This window comes from Biomphalaria glabrata, chromosome 17, assembly GCF_947242115.1.
Source record: "Biomphalaria glabrata chromosome 17, xgBioGlab47.1, whole genome shotgun sequence".
Taxonomy (NCBI): Eukaryota; Metazoa; Mollusca; class Gastropoda; family Planorbidae; genus Biomphalaria; species Biomphalaria glabrata.
Window position 1 is genome coordinate 20,798,765 of NC_074727.1, and position 26,482 is coordinate 20,825,246.

Sequence of the window (26,482 nt, forward strand, 5' to 3'; positions counted from 1 at the left end):
CTGAAACTGAGTTGGTGCAAAACGTATTGCATAGTGTCACCTAGCCTAATCGTCGATGTTGCCAGAGAAATGTAAACAGGAAGATTTTTTATTTTTTTTAGTAACAAATTGGCTTCTAGTAGCTTCGAATTTACACACAGAAGAGTGTAAAATAAGGTATCAACTTCATGGGAGAACGCGTAAGGGAAAAATAGCGTTAACAATCATTTAAGGGGAATAAACTCAAAAAAGTTTGCCATATCTGTGAATAATGAAAGATTAGTTTCCCTTGTTGGTATTAAACAAAATAATTAATTTACAGTCATTAATTGACTAATTGGCTACTTTTTTCTTTTATTGATTCGTGTATTGTCTATGCCAATGAATAATCGTGAGAAATTTTAACTTGATCCGATAATGGGTTTGGGAGAAATAACGTGTACACACTTTTTACCAGACGGACAGACAGATAAACAGACAGAGTGAGTTGATACAAGCTTTGTAAAAAGAAGAAGAAAAAGCAGTATGGAGAAATGTGAGGGCTATAATGGAACCTATGGAGAAACGTAAGAAGAATGAATAGATGGAGAGATTTTTAAGTTAGACAAAATCCACAATGTCAAGGACGCCTTAATGAAAGGTCTCAGTTGCCAAAACGGAAGAGTTAAACAATTATATTCAGCAATTCTAAAAAGTGCAGCAAAATTATAACATGTTTTTGGAAATACCTATCTTGTCAGTCTTTTGTTTTCTGTACGTTGGATGGACCGGAGACTTCATTTGTGATTATACTGGAAGTGGGTTCACATTCAACAAGCCATTTTTATTTAAATCTTTATGAGTTGTTTTTTTTTTAACATGTATGCCGAATGGCAAATACAAAAAGTAATAATATAGCATATGAAGAACAAGAAGACTTAATGATACTTCTTCATATTTAATATAAAGAAACAAACGCAAAACAATAATTTTGGCTCAAAAAAACAACAACAACCTTATAACATAAAGGAACAAAAACAAATAAAAAGCAATAATGATTCAAAATGACGAAACAAATAAAAGCAAACACCGTGTTTGCTTCTTTGACCATACTAATCACGTAGATAATCATTCAGTTGCTTTTTTTTTTTTAAATGTCATGGGTGTTATTTTTGTATTCTCAAAGATAAGAAACACTTGCAATGTCTATGAAACGAATTAGCTAATAACTAAGGGAGATAAGAAATTATAAAAGTTGAAGAAGTATTGTCTTTGTGTTTAACAGCGTCAGATCAACGAATTCAGCAAGCGAATGTCTTTTTAAATGTAAGTGGATGCACAGATTTATAGTTTCCTTCGATGTATTTTTTTTCAAAATGTATTATTAAGACATGAATATTTTGTTTCATTCTTGTTTTTATTTCTTAAAAGTGAAATTCAATTTATTGACGTTTATTAATTGAACATTTCCATAGTATATGCTTTCTGATAAATTATATATACGGGATTGAGAATTTTAATAAACTAGGCATATCTTAAAACCATATAGCCAGTATAGCCTAATTATTCATTCTGATTACACTTTTTTAGCACTGTGGAATCAAATTAAAAATCTAATTTGTAAACAAAGAGCAGACAACTTTTGAACAGCCTTTAGTAAGAAAATCTCCGTCTGGCGGCTTAAAAGGCGCGAAAACTGCTCTTACAAAACAAAAGTATGTATTTTATAAAAACATTCAGTCAGCAGGATGACCATACCGTCGGAAGCCTTTAAGACATTTATTTGTTATCCTTTGTGTTTTGTATAGTACAGTAGAACATTGATTATCCGAATTAATTGGGGACGGTGTCTGTCCGGATAATCAATGGTCCGGATAAAGGCACTACACCTAACAGCAGAGTTTCTCTCCAAGGTTCTACGGGAGGAATAATCCTTCCAGCCTTGTTACCAATTGGAGTTCATCTCAGGTCCGGATAACAGAATGTGCAGGGCCGGCCTTAATCATAGGCAAACTAGACAGCTGACTAGGGCCTACGATTGGTGGGAGCATCGACAGTACTTCATAACAATTTTTTTAGAAGTAATAGCTTAACTTGTGCCCAGAGTTATTGTTGGAGTACACTAGGTTTTAAATAAATTGTGTGATTTAATTTATTTCGCTGTTTAGTTTTCTATTTTATTTGGGGCCACCATATTATCTAAGGCCGGCCCTGGAATGCGGTACATTATAAACGGTCCATTTCACCAACAATATCAAGACAATTCCTAACGGGGTAGAGAGGCGTTCGTAAACAAATAAATTTCAAGTCAAATATTCCAGGAAACAAAGTCAAGGTGTTTTACGTGGGCGCCTACCATTACTGAGAGAAATAAGCGCTGATCTTTTCCTGCACATCAGTAAGACCACTTAGATACCGTACAGTAAAACAAAACAAAAATGTATTTTAGGTTCCGATAACTGACGTCCGAAAAAAAAAAAACGCTCTACTGTAATCAATATTAGTTAATTTAAAAAAAATAAGTATGTATATGGAAAAAAAATATGTTTGATTTTCTTGCGTAGTCTATTTTATACATGAACATTTTATTATTACCTTATTCGAATGAGTTTTTTTTTTTTTCAAAACGAAGTCTCAGTAAAATCTAAATAATTTTGTAAAATACAATCGCTCCATCCTAACTACATCAAGTCTCGCGAAGTGGGCGACTTCTGTCCATCAAGGCTAGAACCTAACGCCACAAAACTCGTTTCTTCCTTTCTCAGTGAGACTGTATCAGCGCTACTCGTTGACTGGGGCACGTGTGTAGTAGTCATTCATTGAACTATTCTGTTGTGTGGTGTGTCTGTTCTCATTTGAGTCCTTTTAATCATAACATATTTCCAATAAGGGATCAATGAAGTAACCTTTGCTTTCTTGTAGTTCGATTAGTTTCTTTTATGTGTAGGATTTGACAATCATATAAGGGCTGAACAATTTATTGTCAATTTGATGACAATGGAGGAGTGGTGGTTGAGTGGTAAAGCGCTTGGCTTTCTAATCGAGAGTTCCGGGTTTGAATCCTGATGAAGACTGGGATTTTGAATTTCGGGATTTTAAAGGGTGCCTCTGAGTCCACCCATCTCTAATGGGTACCTGACATTAGTTGGGGAAAGTAATGGCGGTTGGTCGTTGTGCTTGCCACATGACACACTCGTTAACCGTGGGCCACAGAAACAGATGACCTTTACATCATTTGCCTCATAGATCGCAAGGTATGAAAGGGGAACTTTACTTTACTTTGATGACAATTAATCTTAGGATGTGATGTTTTATTTCTATCCCATTTGACCAAAACCTGAAAATAAATCAATTAGTCAAGTTTTATAACGATCGGTATTGGAGCCGTCTGCTATGATTCTTACATCTGTTGTTTACGTCATCGCATTTATTAATAACTTTACACCTCGCAGCACTATTTTATTCGTGAACATGTACACTCTTTATCAAGGGGCAAAACTCTGTGATTAGGCTCATTGGCCTTTAATAGGTCAGAACAAGCCCATATCTTAATGACATTCACAGAAGTGCATTAGGGTGTATCGCAATGGTTGAAATTGTTAGGCATTTATTACTAAATATTAATGTTTCACAAAGAGAAAGCTCAATTCATAAAAATAGCCGGACCACAGTAACAAAAAATGTTGAGAATTACACAGGCTACATTTGAGCTATACTTTATGTTTCAAACATTATTTCCTACATGCAAATGTCAGGCGATAGCCAGTAGTGGCGCTAGGGTTAATGAAGTTACTGATGTAATGGGCCTTTGACCAACTAAAGAGTTGTGGGTTCTTTGTTTGTGCATCACCGTATTCTTTCACATTACTTAGACATATTTCCAGTGAGTGCCGCAATAAGATTCAATGTTTCTAGGGGTCGTTCAAGTTAACCTAGATCCCCGGCCAAGGTTCAAACTTACTTCTAGTTAGTCTACTTGAGATGACGTCCCTGAAAGACTGGAGTTATCGCCAAGTCTCGTGAGACTCTATGGCCACTGTGAAAGAATATTTCCTAGAGCTCACGATTGAAGCAAAGATTCTTAACCATTGCTTCTGTCTGAAGGTTTCTCTGTGGTCGATAGTCTACAACTTCAGGTAACACCATTGTTTTTAGAGATGGTGTACATTGGTCGCCTTTGCTCCTGTGTCTTCCGTCGGGAGTTCCTCCATATTCCCGTTAATCTATCGTCAATTTTCCACTCATTTTATTGAGACAGCGCCTTTGTGGACCTGTTTGGTGGACCTTTCGGATTTGGTTAGAGGGTCTTTGTTGAATCCTCATTCCAAAGCGGTTATGTAATGAGGTAACCTGCTGTGCTGTTCTTTTCTGTCAGCATATGTTTCCACTAACAAAAGTTCCCATAGGGTTGGACAATTAGAGTAGGAATTCCCTTACCTCTAGTTACATAACTCAATACCAGCCAATTGATTAGCGGCTCTTTCGATGTTTTGTTTTTCCTGACATGCGGCTCCCAGAGATACTGTTGACCACCCCCTGCTCTAATTTTAAGTAGGCCTATAAAGCGTGACTAACTAATTAAGAGCGATGAATTGAATTTCACTTGACACACGTGAATATATGAATATAAGCCGCTGACTCTATACAAGCCGAAGTTAAAACGCGTGCAGGCAGTGTTATTATAATGTGGTCATCCTTTGTTATTATAACGTGGTCATCCTTTGTTATTATAATGTGGTCATCCTTTGTTATTATAATGTTTGCATGTATTATAGGTCTATAGGTCTACTTTGGGGAACAAAAGTTTGTTTAATTTATTGATGTATCCTTGACCTTTTCTTTGTTTGCAGACGAACCGAAAGGACGAATATCATCCAGACTCCCCAACAAGTTGAGATCTATAATACAAAGCTTATTAAATGCCCGCGCAATCTTTCAAGATGGCAGGTTTGTAACAGGAGACAATTTAATAAGTAATAGGCCCATTAAATTGTTTTATCATCCGTTTGCTAATGGACTGGATTCTTAAAACATTTTAAAACAATGGTCGCAGTTTCACTATTTGGAGACATTTTACGATATTATCAATGAATAATAATAATAGTCTAAAATACCCCCCCTCCCCGCTAAAGAGATTCTGTACTACTTTCGAACGATCAGGTTTCTTACGACTGTCGTGCATTGTTCTTTTGACGACTTCTGCGTGACAGTCTTTAACAAGACGTAACAAAATAATGATCTTACAACGATCATGTCCCTTATAGGCATGTGTGTTCATTATGTATGCAACCTGATATGTGCATCACATAAAAGTTTAAGCCACACGTCCTGCTTCCTTCTTTATTTGACCTTATATGACCTGCCTTTTTTAAAACTAGATCTAGCTCTAAACACCAACAGAATGTATTTCTGCATATCAAAATGCAGGAAAAAGTGTCAATGTTGGTCCGTTTCATTCTCCATACATTAACTTTGTTTGACATTTTTCGACCTGTGTTATTACTGTAAGAACAATATTATGTGCGTTGCAGGCACTAGGAGAATGCATTTCTAAAGCTAAGAACGCAGGAAAACGCTTGCTCTGATCGAAGGTGCTGGCGGGGTGTTCTAACTCTAGAAAGAAACTTTTCTAGTATATAAAATACTTAGTTATAGATCTAGATCTGCATGAAAGACTAGGCCTACTTATATTGACTAGGCCTAACTCGAAATAAGTTTAATTAAAATTTCTAGAGTAGATTTCTATTCCAAACATAAAGGCGATGGATATACTTACAGAGATTAAAAATGAATGCAGTCTAACATATTGCACTTTTAAAAATGCAAAGGAAAAAAAAAGAACATTGTATTTATCAGATATCTTAAAGCTTCTTTTCTTTTTCGTTCTATTTTTAAAACCTCCCTGACCCATTATGATGAGAGCTTACGGTGCTCCCCCAAACCTCCTAACTAGCTAAGGGGGGGGGGCACGAACTAAGAAATTAAAAGCTTATTAAAACAATTAATTTAAATTATAATTAAATACTTATGTGATGTGAATACTGGCCAAATAATGTTTTGTTAAAAATTTAATAATGTCCCCACCCTGGCCCTCTATAAACATAGAGAGCCGTCTGTCACTCTATCCCTACCCTAGATATAGTTTGATTGAGAGGAGGGGGTGAAGGGGAGATGTGTCGTTTATTTAGCAGACACTGATATCCGCTCCAGCTTTTGTAGTTTACTAACGTAAACAAATAATACCCCCTCCGTAAGCTTTATAGAGTAGAATAAGAAGTTGATACAATTATTAGGCATACAATAATAAAATAAATAGAATCCAGATTCTATGTTGAATACAATAGTAGTGAAATAGGTTGATTATGTACATTACATTTATGATTTAGATCTATATGTAGATCTAGATTTTTTTTTTATTCAATTTTGGTTACCATTTGATTATAATTTTGTAAATATTGACGCTCATTCATAGTGATAGTGAATCAGACTCATTGCGGAAATTGCCCGGGTCGGGTAACACTAAGTTCACTAACAGTAACAGTGACTGAATACTAGATCTAGATCTATATATTCTATTTCTAGCTCTAGATTAGATAAGATTCTAGATCTAAGTCGACATCTAGATGTAGAATTAAGATGATTTAAGTTTTTTTAAGATCTTATCAAACTAGCCTTGGTTGGCTGGTGATTTCATTAGAATTTAAATAAATTGATAGTTGATAGATCTAGATCTAAATTAATTATATTTATGGTCATTATGCCTATGGATCTCTAGGACTAGATCTATGTCTAGAATCTATATAATATACTATTATAGACGTTACTTCAAAAAAGAAGATGATTACGCCCTACATCATACATGTGCATGATCTAGTCATGCATGTTAACCAATGACTTAAATTCTGCCAAGTCACTGGTTTTCCTGGTTCCCTCAGAGGCTAAGGCAACCCATTCCATGAGGGTATGGTCTAATAGCACTAGGGAAGAAGGAGCATTTGTACAAATGTGTCCTAGCATCTATGTAGAAGTCACTTCATCAATTAACTTCCTCTTTTATTTAAAAAAAAAAAAAAGGCAATCTATAGTCACTAGGGAGAGTGTATTTTACCCATTAATTACTCTCTCTGTTTTACAGCATAAAAGGGCATATTTTCTGGATATTCCTTCAGGATTAAAGATTATTACATCCTAGCCCAAGAGGATGGTGGGTGTAGGGTTTGAGCCATTGAGATGGCAGTTCAGAATGCATACCTCATGACTATATTTTTATTATTAAGTCCTCATTTTAAAGTTTTGTCACATGACTTCTAACTGAAAACTCAATACCTAAAGGCCTACACAAAAAAAGTGTAAATTTATTTATTTTTTGACCAGCTGACTAGAGGCTTATAATATCCTAATGATTTTTAATATTAATATTGCTCAAAAACAATATCATGGTTGATGTCATAATTAAAAATTTTTTTTCAGAAACTATTGATGCAATGAGTTTAATTTACAGACCAAGTCACGATGTTGTGCTACTCTATGCACATCCCAGCATGCATAAGCTTGCCAGGCGCATTGCAGAATGCTGCCAGCTTGTCACATCTAGGTCAAGGTCATCAAGTGATTCCTTCAACCTTTCTTCATCATCCTCTTCTTCCTGCAACATGGCATTAGATGAATCCCTAATGAATGATATTTTAGGATTTAACCCTTTAGCTCCTGATGATACAAAACCAGATCCAAGAGAAAATAAGATAATCAAATTTAATGTGGATGGCACATCTGATGAATCAGATTTACAAGATGCTCCATCACCATATACAGGTAAGGCCTCAAAGCAGAAAAAGAACTTTGTCCCTGTGATAGATGATACTAATGATGAAACTTCAGATTCTGCGAAACGGCAGTCACCTGTCTTGCCCGATATCACAGGTTTTCAAGAGGAAGTCGATCCTGGACAGTCTGATCGCATTAATGAAGAGTCACGCATTAAAAGTAAACACAAGAACTCATCAAACAATAAGGGTGCTAGAGAGACTTTACCAGATTCTGCAACCAAACCAGTGGTACAGAATAACTCAGCATGCATGTACCAAGAGAACAAAGAGTTAACTGTAAGTTCTTTTTCAGTACTTTGAAAATTATATACTTTGTTCAGTCTATTGAAACCAACAACCATACTATTGACATACTAAGTTAATAAAGTAATATGATAAAATAAGAGAATGAACATTTTTATCCATATTACGAAGACAATAATATTTATTTCCCAACTCTTACTTTTGTGCTATGCAAAATCAGCAAACCTGAAATAAATATCTTGTCTTTAGTTTATAAGCTAGAGTTTCTTTATTTCATTAGAGATGTAGATAATTGTAAAGTACTCCTTTCAGACCTTGATATAGGGCAGATGATGTAAAGGTCACCTGCTTCTATGGCAAATAGTTACCATGGGTGTCATGTGGCCAGCTTAATGACAAACTGCCTTTACTTTCCACAACTAATTTCAGGTAGCCATTAGAGCCATGAGGACTCATGGGCTCCTGAAAGTCCTGAAATTCAAAATCCCAGTCTTCACTGATGTTCAAACCTAATACCCGTTGGTTCGGAAGCCAAGCACTTTACCAACCAGCCACCATGCTCAGAGATTATTGATGTGAATATTTTTTTCCCAGTGCGATATTTTTTATGGTTAATTAAAAAACAACTTGAGAATCAATGACAATAGATTTTGTTACTTTTGCATGAAAAGAATGTGAATTAGAATCAACAGCTGTTTTATTATACCAGAAAAAAAAACAACACAAGGGGTCTTGAGAAAACCTGAAATCCTTTACCTTTAAAAAACTTAATATTCCTAAAAAAAAATCCTAAGCCAGACTACTTTCAACCTGTGATCCATAATGTCCTCAGCTCTTCATGATTGAAACCTACTCTTGTTATGTGTGCAGAGAAAGTTTGGAAGCAAAAGATTGTCTTTCTGGCAATTGATTTCAGTTTGTCTTATTCTTTAGTGCATTCTATCATTTCAGAGGGATATTCAGGATACTAGACCACCCCGCAGGGTGGAATTTCGAGACACTATTAAGTGGAATAAATTTGCAGATGGCTATCCTAACTTATTTATTGAAGATGTGAAATACATGGCTGGAAAAGATGGTAATTTTATGTGTTCTTCATGTTATGATGTGTAATGTTATATTGTGATGTTTTTAGATATTTATTGTTACGAATCTCACTATCCAGGCTCTTTGCAAACTGCACCATACACCACCAACTTAAAGAACTTGACAACTCAGGGCTCCAAAGTAACGTAACATTTTAATAGTTGAATAAATAACAGCCAATACTGTACAATTGGCAACATGTACACTGTACAAATGTTTCTCCGATAACACTGTACCGCCGTATCGACTCTTGCACTGGCCTCTCCGTCTTGTTCCGGGCTTGCACTGGGTTCAACAGTTCAGGACTGACTTCACACACTAGGCTCGTGTCGGACTCGATCGCAGACCAAGATCAAGACGCCAGTCGTCTCAATTGTACTTGACAGTACTCCGCACTGAACCGTCTAAATGCTCTGTACAGAACCACACTGTTGAACTGTGCTGTAGTTGACCGTGCTCTGAGCCCCTCTCGTGAACCTTCTGTCGTGAACTGTCTGTCCTGACTGCAACACCTCCGCTCTTTGTATAGGGTCCTTAATGGCCTTCTAGAACCGGACGGGACATCGCTCGACATTTCTAGCTTCGTCACATGACTACATCCCTCATGACGCTCCTGAGCTCTGTTCACGGCGGCGATCCTTCCCAAAACGTCATGTTGACACTCGTCTCGGCGGACCGTCGTAACTCGTCACGGTTGACCGCTCGTCTAGCGCTGGCCTGGGGCGATTTGCGTCGGCTGACTACACTCACACCACTACCCCCATCTGTGCCACCACCAGGTTTATAACACTGCCCCCTCCTTAGATCTGTCAGTCCCAGACAGAATCAAGCTCATGACATTGGCTGTGAAGTTTCATCGCTGTAGGTGGGGGTCGATCGGTGGCAATTGGCTTGCCTCTTGAGCTTGATGGAGCCATCCATGTTGCAGTCAGCTTCCTTCTTCTCTTCCAGTTGGCCTTCACCTGGTTGCCTCGAGGTCGTGCTTTCATCGCCATCCACATTGAATTTAGTAAACGTTTTCTTCTTGTCCTCCAGTTAGCCTTCATCTGGTTGCATTGATGTCGTGAGCGCATCGTCATCCATGTTGCACTCAACAAAAGCAGCCTTCTTCTTCTCCACCAGTTGGTCTTCATGTGGCTGCAGTGATGTTGTGGTTGCATCGCTCTCTTGTTCGGTATTGAGGGCAGCGGCTTGACACATGGAGAGGTATAGGATGTAAAGGCTGGGGTTACCAAGATCGTTGTCCAAAGAGGTGACTTCATAGGGCTTTGCGGAGAAGGACTGGGATGGGTTTCAAATCCACAGGATAGGGAATGGTGGGACAAGTCATCATCTTCAGCCGTGTCTGGAGGACATGCTCCTGGGGCAGGTTGGTAACACTCCACTTCATCTTCTGCCTCAGCCTCCATTCGGCTTTCTTCTTCATCATCAGGACCTCTCTCTCTTATCTCAGCAGCGGGCCAATTTTCTGTTGGTTTCTGACCTGGTCAATGACTTTCATCGTGCAAATGTCCATCAATGTCAACGTCAGGCTGCCTTGGATTCTCTTGACCACCATCAGGACTTTCCTCTCCAGTCTTGGCACAGCTGGACCAACGTCTGTTAGGTCCGGACCTGTCTGGTATCTCTCGATTTGCATATGTCCCTCAACGGCTTCGTCAGGTTTCAATGGGTTCGCATGATCACCACCAAGGCTCCTCTCACTGGTTTTAGCATCTGAATGAACGTCTGTATTGATGATTCTCTCCTCCACAGCAGGTATGCGTTGGTTCATGGCGACTATCTTGGTGTTCATTGCATCTATCTTGGAATTGATGTTTCCTAGCATTGAGCTCTAGAGCTCTTCCATATCTGGTTCTACTTCAAAAAGATATGTGTCTGGATCTTCCTCTTCTCCCATTATGTCTTCCCAAAGGCGTGCTTGTAATGTTTCCTTGTTTCCACTTGTCTTCAGCCCTCGATCACGTAGCTCTTGCTTCAGTTCTTTCAATTCGAGTTCATACAGCAGTTTCAGACGAGCCATAGTAGATCCGTTCCTATCCGATTCGATCTGATCCCACTTCTGACAGCAGTTGTTACGAATCTCACTATCCAGGCTCTCTGCAAACTGCACCATACACCACCAACTTAAAGAACTTGACAACTAAGGGCTCCAAAATAACGTAACACTTTAATAGTTGAATAAATAACAGCCAATAATGTACAATTGGCAACACGTACACTGTACAAATATCTCTCCGATAACAACGTACCACCGTATCGACTCTTGCACTGGCCTCTCCGTCTCGTTCCGGGCTTGCACTGGGTTCAACAGTTCAGGACTGACTTCACACACTAGGCTTGTTGTGTCGGACTCGATCGCAGACCAAGATCAAGACGGCAGTCGTCTCAACTGTACTTGACAGTACTCACACTGAACCGTCGTAATGCTCCGTACAGAACCACACCGTTGAACTGTGCTGTAGTTGACCGTGCTCTGAGCCCCTCTCGTGAACCTTCTGTCGTGAACTGTCTGTTCTGACTGCAACACCTCCGCTCTTTATATAGGGTCCTTAATGGCCTTCTAGAACCAGACGGGACGTTGACACTCGTCTCGGCCGACAGTCGTAACTCGTCACGGTTGACCGCTCATCTAGCGCTAGCCTGGGGCGATTTGCGTCGGCTGACTACACTCACACCACTACCCCCATCTGTGCCACCACAAGGTTTATGTTGTTTGATGTGTTGTTTTTTTTTTGTAATATGATATGTTTGTGTAATATAATAATTGATGGAAATTTATGTTAGCACTTTTTGCAGTTATAGATTTATATTATAAGAATGTGATTGCTAAACCATGACATAATCCATTGTAAAAAAAAAAATTGCTCAGCTTTTTACCTAGTCTAAAAAAAGAAAAAAAAATCTATAATTTTTAAAGTAATTGAAATTGAAGCAAGTGATAAGAAAAAAAAAAAGTACTTGTATCTCAATGTCCTGACTTGACATTTACATTTACACTCATGAATAACGTTCTTGAATTTCTTCTCCTAGTGATATTCATTGGAAGTTTTCACTCCACCGAAATAATCTTTGAGCAACTTTCTGTTTTGTATGCTTTCCCCAGGTGAGTCAAGTCTTTGTTTTGTTTTCTTGTCTGTGCACTGACATCAAAAGGCAATGACATTCACCATTCAACTTTTTTTTTGTGTCATCCCAAGTGAATCAAAAACTTAAATAAAAAAACTATGCCTTGAACAACTATCTCATTAGCACCAAAACAAAATATTTCAACTCAGTACAGGGTGCAACAGGAAAAATCAAATGTTCTGTAACATGAAAAATTTCAACTTGTTATACTAGCCCTTGTGGAATCGCACCAGAAATTGAGCATTAGCTTGTATATTGTACTATCAGGCATAATCCTGGATGCCAGGGAACCCCTTGCAAAGAAAAAACGTTGTTTCAATGTTTCAGCTTGGGTAAAGGAAGAATCATCTTGTTCTATTGGACTCTGATAAGAACTATTGCTTTTTAAATGTTTAGTTAAAATTGGGTTTTTATTTTGTCTATAATTGATTTAATTACTGCGGAAAAAAAAATATTTAAGAACCCTCAAAGAAAAAAAAAGCATTAAGGCCCATTGAATGTGACAGCTGTACTGTAGTACAGCATACACCCTGCCTCTGAAAATCTCTATGTACAAATCCTGGCATAAACCTGAACTTTGAACTCCAGTTTAGCCAGTTCTAATGGAAAAGGAGGAAAATTCAATGGGTTGTTCATTTTTGCGGTCTTACGTCATGAAATCAATGCCACAGTGCAAACCATGTGAAGAATGTGGCTTAAGATCTGAAATGAAACTTTTTTTTTTTATTCTTATTTAAGAGCTATAGTTGTGATACCAAACTTTTTGTATGCACTTTATGCTTCAGAGAATTAAAATTGAAAGCAGCTAAAAAAAAAAAAAGCCTTTAAATGGGGTTATGAGTCATAAGGCTAATATCATTAATCTAGGAAATGCAGTTTGAGAGCCACTGAATTAAATTTTTTTTTTTCGCTTTATAATTATGCTAGAAAAAAATGTCATCAACAGTTTGTTTTTATTTTCAAGTCATCTCAATTATCAGAGTTTACACTTAGTTGTTCTAAGCATTTCTATCTTTGTTTTGTACACTTCTGCAGGTATCTGTCTAGGTCTTTTCACTTCATCTTGCCCTACTTTCCAACAGGCACCATGGAAAGAGTGGACACAGAGGGGCAGATAGCCACAGCCAAAGTAGGTCACACCTTACCAAGTGACTTTTTCATCATTTCTTATATATTATTATAGTCTTTCTTTTTATGAACTATACATATGATTAAACATATTATAACAAATATAATAAAAAGGAATTTGAAAAACCTATCAAGTGGTGACCAATCAGAGATGTTAAGGTACTTTTAAAACAAAAAGAGAGAGATCAGTCCCACAGATGTTTCAGATTTCTTACCTATATAATATGCAAGTTTCAATAGTTTTTATGGAGCTATTGCATTGAGCATAGGGAGAATGTACTTGGATTGTTAGTGATACTTGCTTGGATTGTTGGGAATACTTGGATTGTTAGGAAGTGCTTGGATTTTTGTTTATACATTGCTGACAAAATTTTGAAATAAGTACTGAAATAACAGCTGATTAATATGTAAGCTGAATAGTAAGTGAATTTTAAATATGTGTTTTTTTATACAAATAATTAGACTTGGAACTTTTCATCTTCATATGTATTCATGAACGTGGCGTAGATAGGAATTAGCCATCATTTGGGGGGCTTGACCTCTTTTTGGGGCCCCTGCATTTTTAATGCAAAAAACAATTTCAAACACTTATTTGGGAGCCCTTCTTAAGGCCCTCCTCCCCCCCAATCCTGGCTACACCACTGATTCATGAGTTTTTTTTGAGAGCTTATTTATTTCTTATGAATAAAGAAATGTAGGCTAAGTTAGGTTTCTAAAATTATTGAGAACATTTGTTAAAACAAATTTTGTGACCTCTTTCCATGAAGAAGAAGAGTTCAGAAAAAACAAGTAGACCAATTAATAATTAGCTTGCAGCTCTATTCTCTGTGTCAGCACTGACTCACGTCATTCGCCATACAATGGCTATTGTTTATCTGATAAGATCTACCATAGACTACAGTCTTAATTACAGGCCAGTTCTTAAGCCTAGATTCTCTTGGTGAAAGTAAAATAGGTCAACAAATATTTGTACATTCAATCGGATGACACATGTTTTTCATTAGACTAAACAATTTTTTATCAACTTTTTTATTGGGAAAACACAAAGAAAAAAAAAACGAGACGAAGAAAGAAGTTTCTAAGCCATGTACTTTTATACATTTATATTATATTATAATTATATTATATTATTATAATTTTGATTGTATTATATGATGGCAATAAAAAGTCATTAAAGCAAGCATTCTTATTGCTCTGGTTCCTGTGTTTCTGGGACAGTAGATACAAAACTATAAGCCAGCAAGTACATTGGCTAGATTTTTTTTAATGTCCTGAGCCCATTCTAAATAAGATGGTGGAACCAAGATTTTTATTTAAGCTCTGATAACAGGGCAATCCCTACAGAATTCAAATGCTAAGTTTTTTTAGTTGTTTGCTTTAGACTTTTTCCAATTTCCCACATTCAAACTGAATAATTTTTTTTAGAATTAAATTAAGCTAGAAGGTATAAACAAAGAGAAGGCATGACAAAGTTAATGACAGCATCAGTGATGGATTATACTATCACTAAGCTTGTAATCTTCTACAAACATTTAATTATAATTAAAGCTTTTCTTTTTTTTTTCTCTTTCTTTCTAGTCATGTTTTGTCAATACACTTTGTCTGCTATTAATTTAAAAACAAAACTCAATTAATCATTCTCAAGTTGTTTTTTTTGCCCTGAAAATGTACATCTGGATGGGTACAAAACATATGTGAGAAAAGGAAGGAAAAAAAATTTCTTGTATGGTTTTTATGTTTAACAAAAAATGGAATGAAAAAGAAAATATCAAATACTTTATTAATAAGAAATATATCTGCATCACTGAGTGTGGGGGATAGTTTCACACTGAAGCTTATGGGCTTAATTTTAATTAACATATTTTAAGTTTTAATAGGGAATAGCTGCTATGTTGGGATGTTTCCTGGTCATGTGGTATGCTCTCTGGACTATTGTCTGTTTGGTCCCACTACCTTCTGTCATTGTTTTGTGGTAGGTTTGGGCTAGGATGTAATAATCTTCCTGACGTGACAACTAAAATGCATAAAACAACCATGAGGCGAAATGAAGTGAAATGTATAAGGTGCATTGTGGGAATGTCCTAATGAGGTCAGACTATGCCGACATGTCAGTTATTCAAGACCAATGAAAGAGTCAAGACATTTTAAAAGTGTCTTTAAAAAAGCTACTTTTTAATTCTTGTTCTGACAGTTAGGCATTGTCTTAAGTCCTTTAATAATGGAAAATCGCCAAAGACCCAGCTGTGCTTTACATGGTTACCACATCTAAAGCAGATGCAGTTTTTGTCTTCTGGGAGAATTATATTACAATATTATAAAAAATTACTACAGCATATGTACTTTGTTTTTAGTATTTTAGTCATTTTTTGAGTCCTTGTAGTATCTATTGATAAAAGATTATACTCTTCTATAAGATTTATTCAATTTTTTTAAAACTTGTTTCCTAAGACCCTGGCCACTCTGTTGTCATCCATACCACTTAGTGCTCAAGGACCAGCACAAATCATTATCTATGACATTCATGCACTACAGGAGAGGTTTTATTTCTCTGATAATGTCATACCAAGGTAGAGCACTCTTCATTTATTTTTATTTTTTTTTTGTAATTCATTGTAATTGGAATGAAACTATGACAATTTTTTTGGCACTTCTTTAAAAAAAAAAAATGACCTCTGATAATTCTATTTTTTAATACTTGATTTTTTTAAAAACCTGACCTCAGATCATTTTTTTAGTGCTTTAAAAAAAAATGACTTCAGAGAATTCCTTTTCTTTTAGTGCTTCATTTTAAAAAAATCATCAGTTAGCAGTAGTTCTCAGATACTGCCACTACATAATGAGGCTTCTGCTTTTCCGACTCATAAAGCACTAATGACATTTAGTTAGTTAAAATGGATGGCTGCCTCTTTATGTAGTATGTGCTTCTGTCTTGACAATGGCCTCGATTTAGACCTTCCCCCACCACTTCCATCCCCTGCTGTCTTGACAGTAGGTTTTGACTAGGAATTAATCATGCTAATTTCTGAAGGAATGTAATAATCTCATAATAAAACAAATATTTCATGAGATCTTTACAGAATTTGAAGGTAGGAAGTTTGAAAGTAGATAATGATAAGCAATGAAGATCAGGCATTGGCAGCTCTTTCCTTGCCTAGTAGAAAATACTCAGGGTTATTGGTTCATTAGGTTTGAGAATGAAACAATTGAGATGGGCAGTTTGCAGCACTCAGTGCTACACCCTGGCAGAGCCTGCGATGCTGCTGGCCTCAAACTATATCGGCACTTGTTGCACCTTTGGATACATCAGTTGTGTGGAGACGGGGGAACTGATGTGTGGGCAAGACCACAGAAAATGCAGAGGCATTCATTTCATTTCCATAAGATGATACATAGTTGTTTCATAACTAAAGGAGGCCATATAAAATTTTGAATCCTGTTGTAGATACCACAGAGTGAGTGAATAATAACATACATCGCTATCCCAGAATGGTTCAATAAAAATAAAACCTGTGAAGTGAACTTGTTTCTGTAGTTCACTGCCAATGATTGGATCCTAGGAAACATTAAAATAAAATTAATAAGATTATAAAATTTTGATATTTCAGGCTCGAGACAGCAATTCCATTGTTGCAGAGGGTGCTTAGTGCTCACCGTCACAAAGACAAACTCTCACTGGCCTTCCCAGATGATGGTGCATACAAAAGGTTTCATTCCTATTTTCCTGACGATGAACGTTTGATAGTCTGCGCCAAGAAGCGTGTCGAAGGAAACAAAAGAATCGTCACTATTAAAGATGGTCAGTAAAAGGATATGAGTAATGCCCTCATATTCTGCCTATCTTTCCAGTCTATGAACTCTTAAACATCTTAAGTCCCTAATGAAAGACTGTTAGCAAGTCACCTTTTTTTCTGTTCACTTATGTCCAAGTCGTAATGAACAAGGTAGCACCACAGATATTTCTATTTTAAGATGGCAGTGTGTGGTTACATTATGCTATAGGAGTGGAAGGATGAGATTTAATACATCATAGTTTACAAAAAAATTAGGCTTTTTTTTATAGTCCTGACTTCCTTTTCTAGGAAGATTTTTGTTGTAGAGCTGTAGGCTCGTTTTCAGTATATAAAGTAAAGTTCCCCCTTTTAGATGTTGTGATCTATAGGGCTAATGATGTTAATGGTTAAGGTCATCTGTTTATTTGGCCAACATTTAACGAGCAGGGTGTCATGTGGCCAGCACAAAGACCAACTTTCCCCAACTAAATTGAGGTACCCATTAGAGTTGGGTGGACTCAGGAGTCCCTTAAAGATCCAGAAATTCAAAATCGGAAGCCAAGCACTAAACCACTCATCCACTGTGCCCCCATTTCAGTATGTGACATCGAAAAATAGCATACATTTCATCTCAGCTGCCCATCACTGCCATACAGGATGTTGGTTATATTGTGTTGCTAAAGTAATAGACAATAAACTAAATTTTACTGCAAATACTGATTTTATCAACAAAAAAGGACAGCAAAGATTACGATTACTAAGAAAACTGTCCTCGTTTAATGTTAGCCAAAAGGCCTTTGCTATGTTTTATCACGCTCACATCTGCAATATTTTAAGTTTCAATATCACTGCCAGGTATGGCAATCTGAGCATTAAAAATAAAAATAAACTTTATAGAATCCTAAATGCTGCTGGTAAAATCATTGGCAAAAAACAAACCCCATTTGGGCAGCTGTTTGAGACAAACATCTATAAAAAAAGCTAACAAGATCTTAGAAATAAAGAATCACCCTTTGTGTCAGGATTTTGTGATTTTACCATCACAAAAGAAATACAAGACACCGATAGCAAAGACAAACAGACACAAACACTCTTTTGTTCCCCTGGCTATCAAATCATTAAATAGGAACAATCTGATATAAACTTTGTCACATGTAAATTATGAGTGAGTCTGGTGTGAATGTACATTTTGGTTTCTTATAGTTATAATGTTTTTTTGTTTGGTGTAATGCACAAATTGTAAGACAAATTTCCATACGTACAATAAAGATTATTATTATTATTATTATTAATAGGATCAGTCTGGGTTAAGTTGGGACTTTCTTAAAGAAGATGTTTAACAGTTTCATAAAGGTTTGAGCACCATTTTCTGTGGGGTAGAAGTGTTAGCGTTATTTTCTTTTTATGAAAATTAAAATGGTATGTGGGGTAGAAGTGTTAGCGTTATTTTCTTTTTATGAAAATTAAAATGGTATGTCCTGTTTCATTTCATTAGGAAAATTATAGTCTGATGCCAACCAGTGGAGGAATTTAATATTGGCTAGTTTATTGGGCAGGGTTGTTTCTCTGGAGATAGTTCAGTCTTTTTCCTAAGGCCTGTTTTGTTTTTAAATTGCTATTTAACATAGACTTTAAAGTGCTGTAGATAGCTAGTCTTTCTGCTTGCTCCTGCTTCTGACACTTTGTCTGCTTTGTGATTTTCATTTTTATGGGGAGGAGGAACAAGGAGAAAGAAGACAAATGTCTTAACATGCAAAATGGAGTCTCTTTTTTTGCTCTCACAAGTAAATCTCCAATGAGGACAGCTCAAATGAGCTAAAGTGGACAGCTTCAATTAGCTGTTTTTGATCACATATTTTGTTTAGATCTCACCTTAAAAAAATACTAATAATCTATCTATTTGAGTAATGTAGTAAAAATGTTTATTTAGTAATGATGTATTTGTTAATTGTGTGTTTCAGGGAATCCAAATGGCAGGCATGTAGTCATCATTGATGATCTGGTACAGTCAGGGGGCACTTTGATAGAATGTGCCAAAGTAAGGAACATTACACTTTAATAATCTTAACATATAGCTTCACCTTCACCTATCCCTTAGTCTGTTGGACTGTTGGGGCACCACAAAAGATCTTTCTACATTCCTCTCTGTCTTTTGCCTTGGGTAGAATCTCTTTCAATGGCAGGCCCATCCATGTTGTCTTCCCATCACTTTCTCTGTCTTCCTCTTCTTTTTTCCTTGAGGACCTTTTGATATGGCCACAAAGGTTTAGTTTGTGTTTTTTTTTTAACAATAGTCATCATGGGGTCACATCGCTGTACTAAATCTGTCTTTAATATCTTCTTTTGTGATGCTGTCTTTGTCAATGGTACCTAGGATCTTTCTGTAGCATCTCAATTCCTTTGCTAGGATTTTCCTCTCTAGTTCTGCAGTCAGTGTCCAATTCTCATTGCTTCACATAAACCTAATTTTCATAGTAAAAATTTTGTTTTCTTGTTTGTGTCTTCTTTTTTTTTTTCAAATAATACATTTATATAAAAAAAAAATAATTTTAATATTGTTTATGTTTTTTTTTTTTTTTTTTTTTTTAGGCTTTAGCTAGAAAAAAAACAACTCCTTGATTTAAAAATTATTTTGTTACTGATCATTCAAAGGGTTCTAAGAAGCTCACCATTTGAGAACTGCTTCCCTCCTTCATTCCCCCCTGCTCCCATCACTCATCTCTCCTCCTTTTTTTTTTTTTTTTTCGTTTGTTTTGTTTTTAATTTGATTTGTTTTGCATTTATTCTAATTTTGTGGAACTATTTTAAGTTGACCAAAGAAAAATTCAGTTGGCCTTGATCTAAAATGCTGTTGTTGTTATTTGGGTTGTGCATGTGACTGGGTCATGTGATACTTTGTCAACTCTCAACACTACATGAAAACAACAGTATGGCAGAAGATGTTAGAGATGATGTAGAAAGCATAAGAGAAATAGAAGCACATTGGAAAAGAAAAGAAAATGCTGTGACAGCGTTTCATCAGATTACAGTTTGCTCAATTTTCTTTGTATACGCATGCCTTAATGAGTCACTAAAATAGCTTTATTTTATTGGTCTTAGAGTTGGCAGCTTTGTGATTTGGTCTAAAGAAGATGATCAATATCACTAGTATTCCAGCCTATATGGGATGACTATTCAGCAAAACAGCACACTTTTTTTTTCCTTGGCACAGTCTGCAAAGAGCTCACAGCTCAGCAGCAATAAAGCTGGCTAGAAGAATAAGAAGAAGAACCAATTTGGTCTGACAATAAGATGGTCTGAGTTTAAATAGCTGCCTGCCTCCTGTGATAATAAAAAAAAATAATTTTCAGACAGTCCCTCAGATATGAAGAATATTAAATCCTAACAAAAACCTGTTGGGGTGTCAGGGAATGATAGTGAGCAGGGACCACCATGACAACAATCCAATGTATAATTGCAGTTGGAGTTTATAATCTATAATAAAAAGAATGTTTGAGACTTATACAACTATATTAAATGAACTACTCTACTTTGGCTTCACAAATTCTTAGACATGCTTATCTTATCTTTTAGATTACAGACATTACTTCAAAAAAGAAGATTATTATGTCTTATGCATTTTATGTGTCAATTTAGTCATGCATGTTAATCAATGACTTAAACTCTGCTAAATCATTATATTTTCCTGACTGATTTAGGCAACACATTCTATTCTCTAATGGCACTAGAGAAGAAGGAGCACTTGTAGGAATTTGTTCTAGCATATGGAATAAGAAATGTGCCTTTATCTTTGTAATTTTCTGAGTATTTTATTAAGATTTTGTTTTCTTTTTGTAAACTTATGCTTATGCTTATTCTCTTCTTGGCCAGGTTCTTATCAAGCAAGGGGCCAAATCTGTGAGCGCTTATGTCACCCACCCAGTGTTTCCCAACCAGTCCTGGAAGAACTTCATCAAATGTGATCCTCCCTTCTCTAACTTCTGGATCACCAACTCCATCCCTCATGCGGAAGAGATCTGCAAACACAGGCCGTTCACACTTCTGTCTCTGAGTGACATCATAGCAGACAATCTTCTGGGCTTTGACCTCCGACCCCGCTAATCAACAGTATCATATCAAGCTGTTTTTTTGTATTATCTGTGATTTAGGTTTATAGAAAATTTAAAATTTTCTAATGCTTAAAACCAATTTTATAACACATATTTTCCCTGTGAAACTGTATTGTGTAATTTTTAAAATGTGTTGCAACTATAGCATGTAGACAGTTTTTTTCTTATATTTATAGGTCAGAGGTTTAACACTTTGTGACATATATAGGTTAGAGCATTCATATTTTGAGCCACTATACATTTATTTTTTGCACATGTAGAAAAGTAGAATCTAGACTAAATCTAAACAATATATCCTTCCAAAATGTGCCAGTTTCAGTTTAAAATATATATCGTTTTTTTTTTTTTGTTGTTTTTTTAAACTTGAACTTACTTTTACCTAAATGAGGATCTTAAAGTTTAAAAAAAAATTTCTGTAAAGCAAAATTTTAACCTCAGAGACAAACATAAAAACTCAGGACTAGAGTTTCAAGCTTTTTAGAGCAAGACTAGACCATAGCTTGCCTGAACTAGATCGAGTAAGAAAATAAATTAACATAACAAGCTATTATCACATAAAATAGCCTGAACTTGCCAGGGACTTAGTCTGAAAACAAAAACATAAACATATTTTGTTTCTATTTACGACAAATTACGAGATTGAAAGGAATTAGATTGTGCTGATTAGGTTGTAGAAAATTTTAAATTGATTTGAAAAACCCATTACATTTGACAAATTAATTTTTAACATGCGTCAAGTTATGTTAATTAAATTTTACTTTGCTTAGAATCAGACTGATAGCCATTGGTGTTCATGTACAATTTTGATATTGTCATTAAAACGTCAAAGTTACATTTTTTTTTTATTTCAGGACCAAACGCATTTGAAAGCCTGAGGTTCTCATCGGGTAGAGAATCTTATAGTTGATATTGCTCTGTATCACTTTTTATTACTTATAAAGATTTTGCCTATGTTTGTATTACAAGTAAGTAATTCTAAATATTTAGCCCACCAAAAATAAAATGAATTGGACTGTTATATATAAGTAAACCTTTGATATTTTAAACATTAAATTAGACCATTCATTGGGTCATCTTATTCATAGTCATCTCTTGAGACTACAATCTTTCTTTTTTTTTTTTTTTTTTTTTTTTGGATGGTACTACCCAATTACAGGCACCTCTTTATTCTTTGACATTCTTACAACCTGACCATCCTAGTATCATTTATTTAAAATTGTGGCACTATGGAAAGGTTGTAGAGCTGGTATTGTTCCTTGATCATGTGTATCTGCCTTCTGGTATCATCAAACACTGCTCCATATATTTTCTAAAAACTTTCACAGGCTAAATTAAACTGTCTGAATCAAGAAAAATCCACTAGATTTTGATAGTCTTTTCAGGACAAAATGAAAGAATTTTGTCATTTACATTTTTCTATAATCAGTTAGTTTGCTTCTCAGTGGATTGTTCATCATAAACTATTTAAAAATCTTGTCTTATAAATTACAGCTCAATCTAAATATTTACTAGAATTTACATTTAATGTCTAAATCTTAGGTGGTCTTTTTTCTATATTTAAAAAAATCATGTTCTTATTTCAAGAGGAGCATATTCTCAAGCCACAAACTATTCTCAAACCACAAACATGCTTTGATCCATATTTTTTTTTTCGTGTGTAAATATTTTTAGTGTATTAGTTAGTTCATAAATATTCAAAACATTCTTTTTATTTCAGTGACACTGACCATAAAATTTCTTTTAACTTTTTTTTTAGTTCATTGTGTTTTTTTTTTTGAATCAATGCATTATGTCTGGGGACCATGTAATTGAAACACATCAAAAGTTAAGAGTTTGAATTAATGCATTATGTCTGGGGACCATGCATTATGCTCTAAACTACTTTCTGTTTCATCTTGTTTATGTATTGATAGCAGTGTGACCATATCTTTATATGTGATAGAATACAGCTACAACTATTAACTTCATTCTACTTGATGTTATAATGTGAGTCTTTGGAACCTGTAGATTAGACACATTGTACTTCATTATGGCATCATCTCATTCAGTTTTTATTTATTAAAAAGCTTATATCAAATCACTCCGTCTGTCTGTCTGTCTGGGCAAAATCTTGTACACATTATTTCTCTCACTTATCATTCTCAGATCAAGTTGAAACAATTATTCCTTGTCGCTGACAGCCCATGAATTAAAAAAAAATGTGTTAATCAATTAGTTGTAACTAATTTATTTAGTTTTATATGGAAAATGAACTAAGCTAATGGGAGATAACCCTTGCAATAATGAGAGTTATGGTAGTAAATGAACTGTGCCCCCCTCCCCCCGAGCGAGAATGGGACTCCTGTCAATATGCAAGATAGCAGATGCATAAAAGTCATAAGACAAAAGACAAGTAGAGTAACTTACTGTCAGATAAGTTGAAAGAAAATGTCTTTGTTGATGAAGGCCTCTTGGCCCAAACATCCTGCCTTTTTTCTTTGGTCCAGCAGGATTTCCTATTTATATATGTCTATGGTATTTTCTATAAAATAAGTTTTTGTAGCTCTGCTGCTGCTAAGCACATATTGGAAACAGTTCATTTAATGTGTCAATCTTTTAAAGCAGATGGAATCCAACATTTTCCTTGAACAGCTTCCATAACACACATTGCTGATAGGAGAATAATTAGCTCTTCTTGAGACTTGATTGATACTATTTATATTACATAACAACTGAACCTTTTTTTTTTTTTTTTTTTTTTTTTTTTTTTTTTTTTGTACAGGTATCTACTAAACAATGTTTTATAAAATTTATTTTTATCTACAAAAGTTAGAAAAAAAGTATAGTTCCCCATTCGGTCTTTACGGAAGATGATTAAAGGTCATCTGTTTCTGTGGCACACTGTTTATGAGGGGGGGGGGGGTCATGTGGCCAGCACATTTACTTTTCACCAACTAATGTCACATACTACATAATGTGGACTCATAGATGCCTAAAAGATCTCGAAATGAAAAATTCCAGGTTCGAAAGCCAAGCACTTTACCCCTCAGCCACGATGCCTCCAAAAATAAGCTGGAAAAAAAGTTATTTTGTAGTTTTCAATAAAACTGTTTATTGTTAATATTTTGTTTTAAACATGTTGACTTTCTTATCTATGTTGCCATTAAATAAATAATAAATTAAAAAAAAAAACATGAAAAAAATGTGTTTTGTATTTTTTGTTTACCAAGTTTCCATGTGGATCAACAATAGAATATTTTGAAAAGTTTCTATAACTGTCTCAGCAAGTATGCGGAGTTTTACAGTTTTGTCTTGAAAAGGAAGCAAATTTGTTTGTTGTTCTGTTATTTGAGCAACTCAATTCTATGTTTTAGCACCTCCAAAAAAAAAAAAAAAAGGGTTGAGCCTGAAACCTTTGAGAAAAAAAGTTTTTCTTTCTCAGGGGCCAGGAATAAAAGATTGGCTCTCCATCAAACCACTCTGTGTTAAGATCCTCATCTACCAGATCATTTCAACACATGGATTGTGGAGGAGGGGGGGGGGGGTTATGGCTTATTGAACAACTGCATGGTACCTCCACCATGGAGAGGTTACTGATTGAGCCACATAATGGAATCCTATATATTCCTATATTGTACCACCACAATAATGGTGAGAAAACCATCACTACAGCATGATACAACATTGCAGGTAGGACAAGATTTCTTCCTCATGTGCAATGTATCTGGAGCTGTGGAAGTCCTCTGGAGGTTATGGTTGCTTTCCCCTGTTTGCCTATCTATTACCTCTAATGAATGTTTCCATGTAGGTGCCATGATGTTGCCAGGATCAAGAGTAACATAACCTTGGTTAGGCCAATAATAGAATATGCATCCTCCGTTTGGGACCCCTCAACTCAAGAAAACATTAAGAAACTGGAACAGACACAAAATAGAGCAGTGAGATTCATAACAAACGAATATTCACATTTGACTAGAGTAACACCTTTAGTAAAATCACTAAATTTAGAAAGCCTTCAGGACAGAAGACTCAAAAGTAAAGTAGCAATTATACATAAAACACTGAACCATAATCTTCAAATACAAAAACAAAATTTAATAAAATACTCTGAAAGACACAAAGATAAAGGCACATTCCTCATCCCATATGCTAGGACAAATTTGTACAAATACTCCTTTTTCCCTAGTGCTATTAGAGCATGGAATGGGTTGCCTGAGCTAGCCAGGAAAACCAGTGACTTGGCAGAATTTAAGTCATTGGTTAATATGCATGACTAAATGCATGACGCGTAGGACGTAATCATCTTTTTTTTTGAAGTAACGTCTGTATTATATAAGATAAGATAACCCTTGAGTCAATTATTATATTTGCCATGGTGGGTTGCTTGATTGTTCTGAGTTTTTGCTTTTTTACACAATAATCATTATCTGACAATGGCTTTAAAGTTTTGACATAATAATTTTTTTTTTTTAATTGTTATTTGAACAACTATTATTTTAGATTTCTAATTAAGATTATTTATCCTAAATTAAAAGAAATTTTGAATGGTATTTTCGCTGACTTTTAGGTTTGGCATTTAATTAAGTTTTAGGAAAAGTGTGATTTTCAGATCCAGATGAGACCAACATATTTTGCCACATCCAATACAGACTAACTGGGGATCAATTCAAGTTCACATTTTTTTCCCTATCTTCAGTATTTGGTGCTAGCTTTCATTTTGGTCTTTAATGTATGCTTCCCACTGCTTTTGTAAGAGTTCTCCAGCCCCAGCAGTGCTTTTCAACCTCACTGTGCCGCTTGGGTGGAAACGGTGGTTAGAGAAGACAATTAGGCCAATAGGGAAGCAAAAAAAAACTCCTGTTGGGGTGCCTAAGGACTGAGTCCATTGCATTGGCAGGGATGGAAGAAATCCCCAACAAACATCAATTTCCACTTCATACCGTTCCTCAAAGGACTGTTTTTTTATGGAAGACAAATGCTTGGCTGATGTGGTACAGAGAAGGAATGAGTGGGAGTTTCCCTGATGTGGTCAGCCATTGGCCTCGCTTGTTATTCGAGTACCTTGGGATATGAGCCATTGGTAATAGGGATGTAATAATTTACATCTGCTTAGATCTTTCCTAGACAGATGTTTACAGGCAGATGGAGACAAGCTTCCTTAGGCCTAGAGTTCCAAAAAGACATAGACTCAGCTCTAATGATGACAATTAGAGTTCTCCAGCTGTTTCTTTTAGAAGTTATTTACTGCCAGGTG

General features: G+C 35.6%; 1 protein-coding gene across 10 annotated transcripts; it reads left to right on the forward strand.

Moving 5' to 3' along the window:
• The first annotated feature begins 1,149 nt into the window (after positions 1–1,149).
• Positions 1,150–24,431, forward strand: LOC106056283 (uncharacterized). 10 transcript variants are annotated; one of them, XM_056015489.1, is made up of 11 exons: positions 1,150–1,284; positions 4,809–4,905; positions 7,429–7,770; positions 7,879–8,060; positions 8,979–9,105; positions 12,147–12,219; positions 13,278–13,371; positions 15,819–15,937; positions 16,976–17,166; positions 19,102–19,178; positions 21,011–24,431. In XM_056015489.1, the coding sequence occupies exons 2-11, from the start codon at positions 4,878–4,880 to the stop codon at positions 21,239–21,241; spliced, it is 1,464 nt and encodes a 487-aa protein (XP_055871464.1). In that variant the 5' UTR covers positions 1,150–1,284; positions 4,809–4,877; the 3' UTR covers positions 21,242–24,431. The 10 variants fall into 10 exon arrangements, with proteins under 10 accessions (XP_055871464.1, XP_055871454.1, XP_055871458.1 ...); XM_056015479.1 differs by having other exon boundaries at positions 7,429–8,060; XM_056015483.1 differs by lacking the exon at positions 1,150–1,284 and adding an exon at positions 1,656–1,673 and having other exon boundaries at positions 7,429–8,060.
• The last annotated feature ends 2,051 nt before the right edge of the window (positions 24,432–26,482 follow it).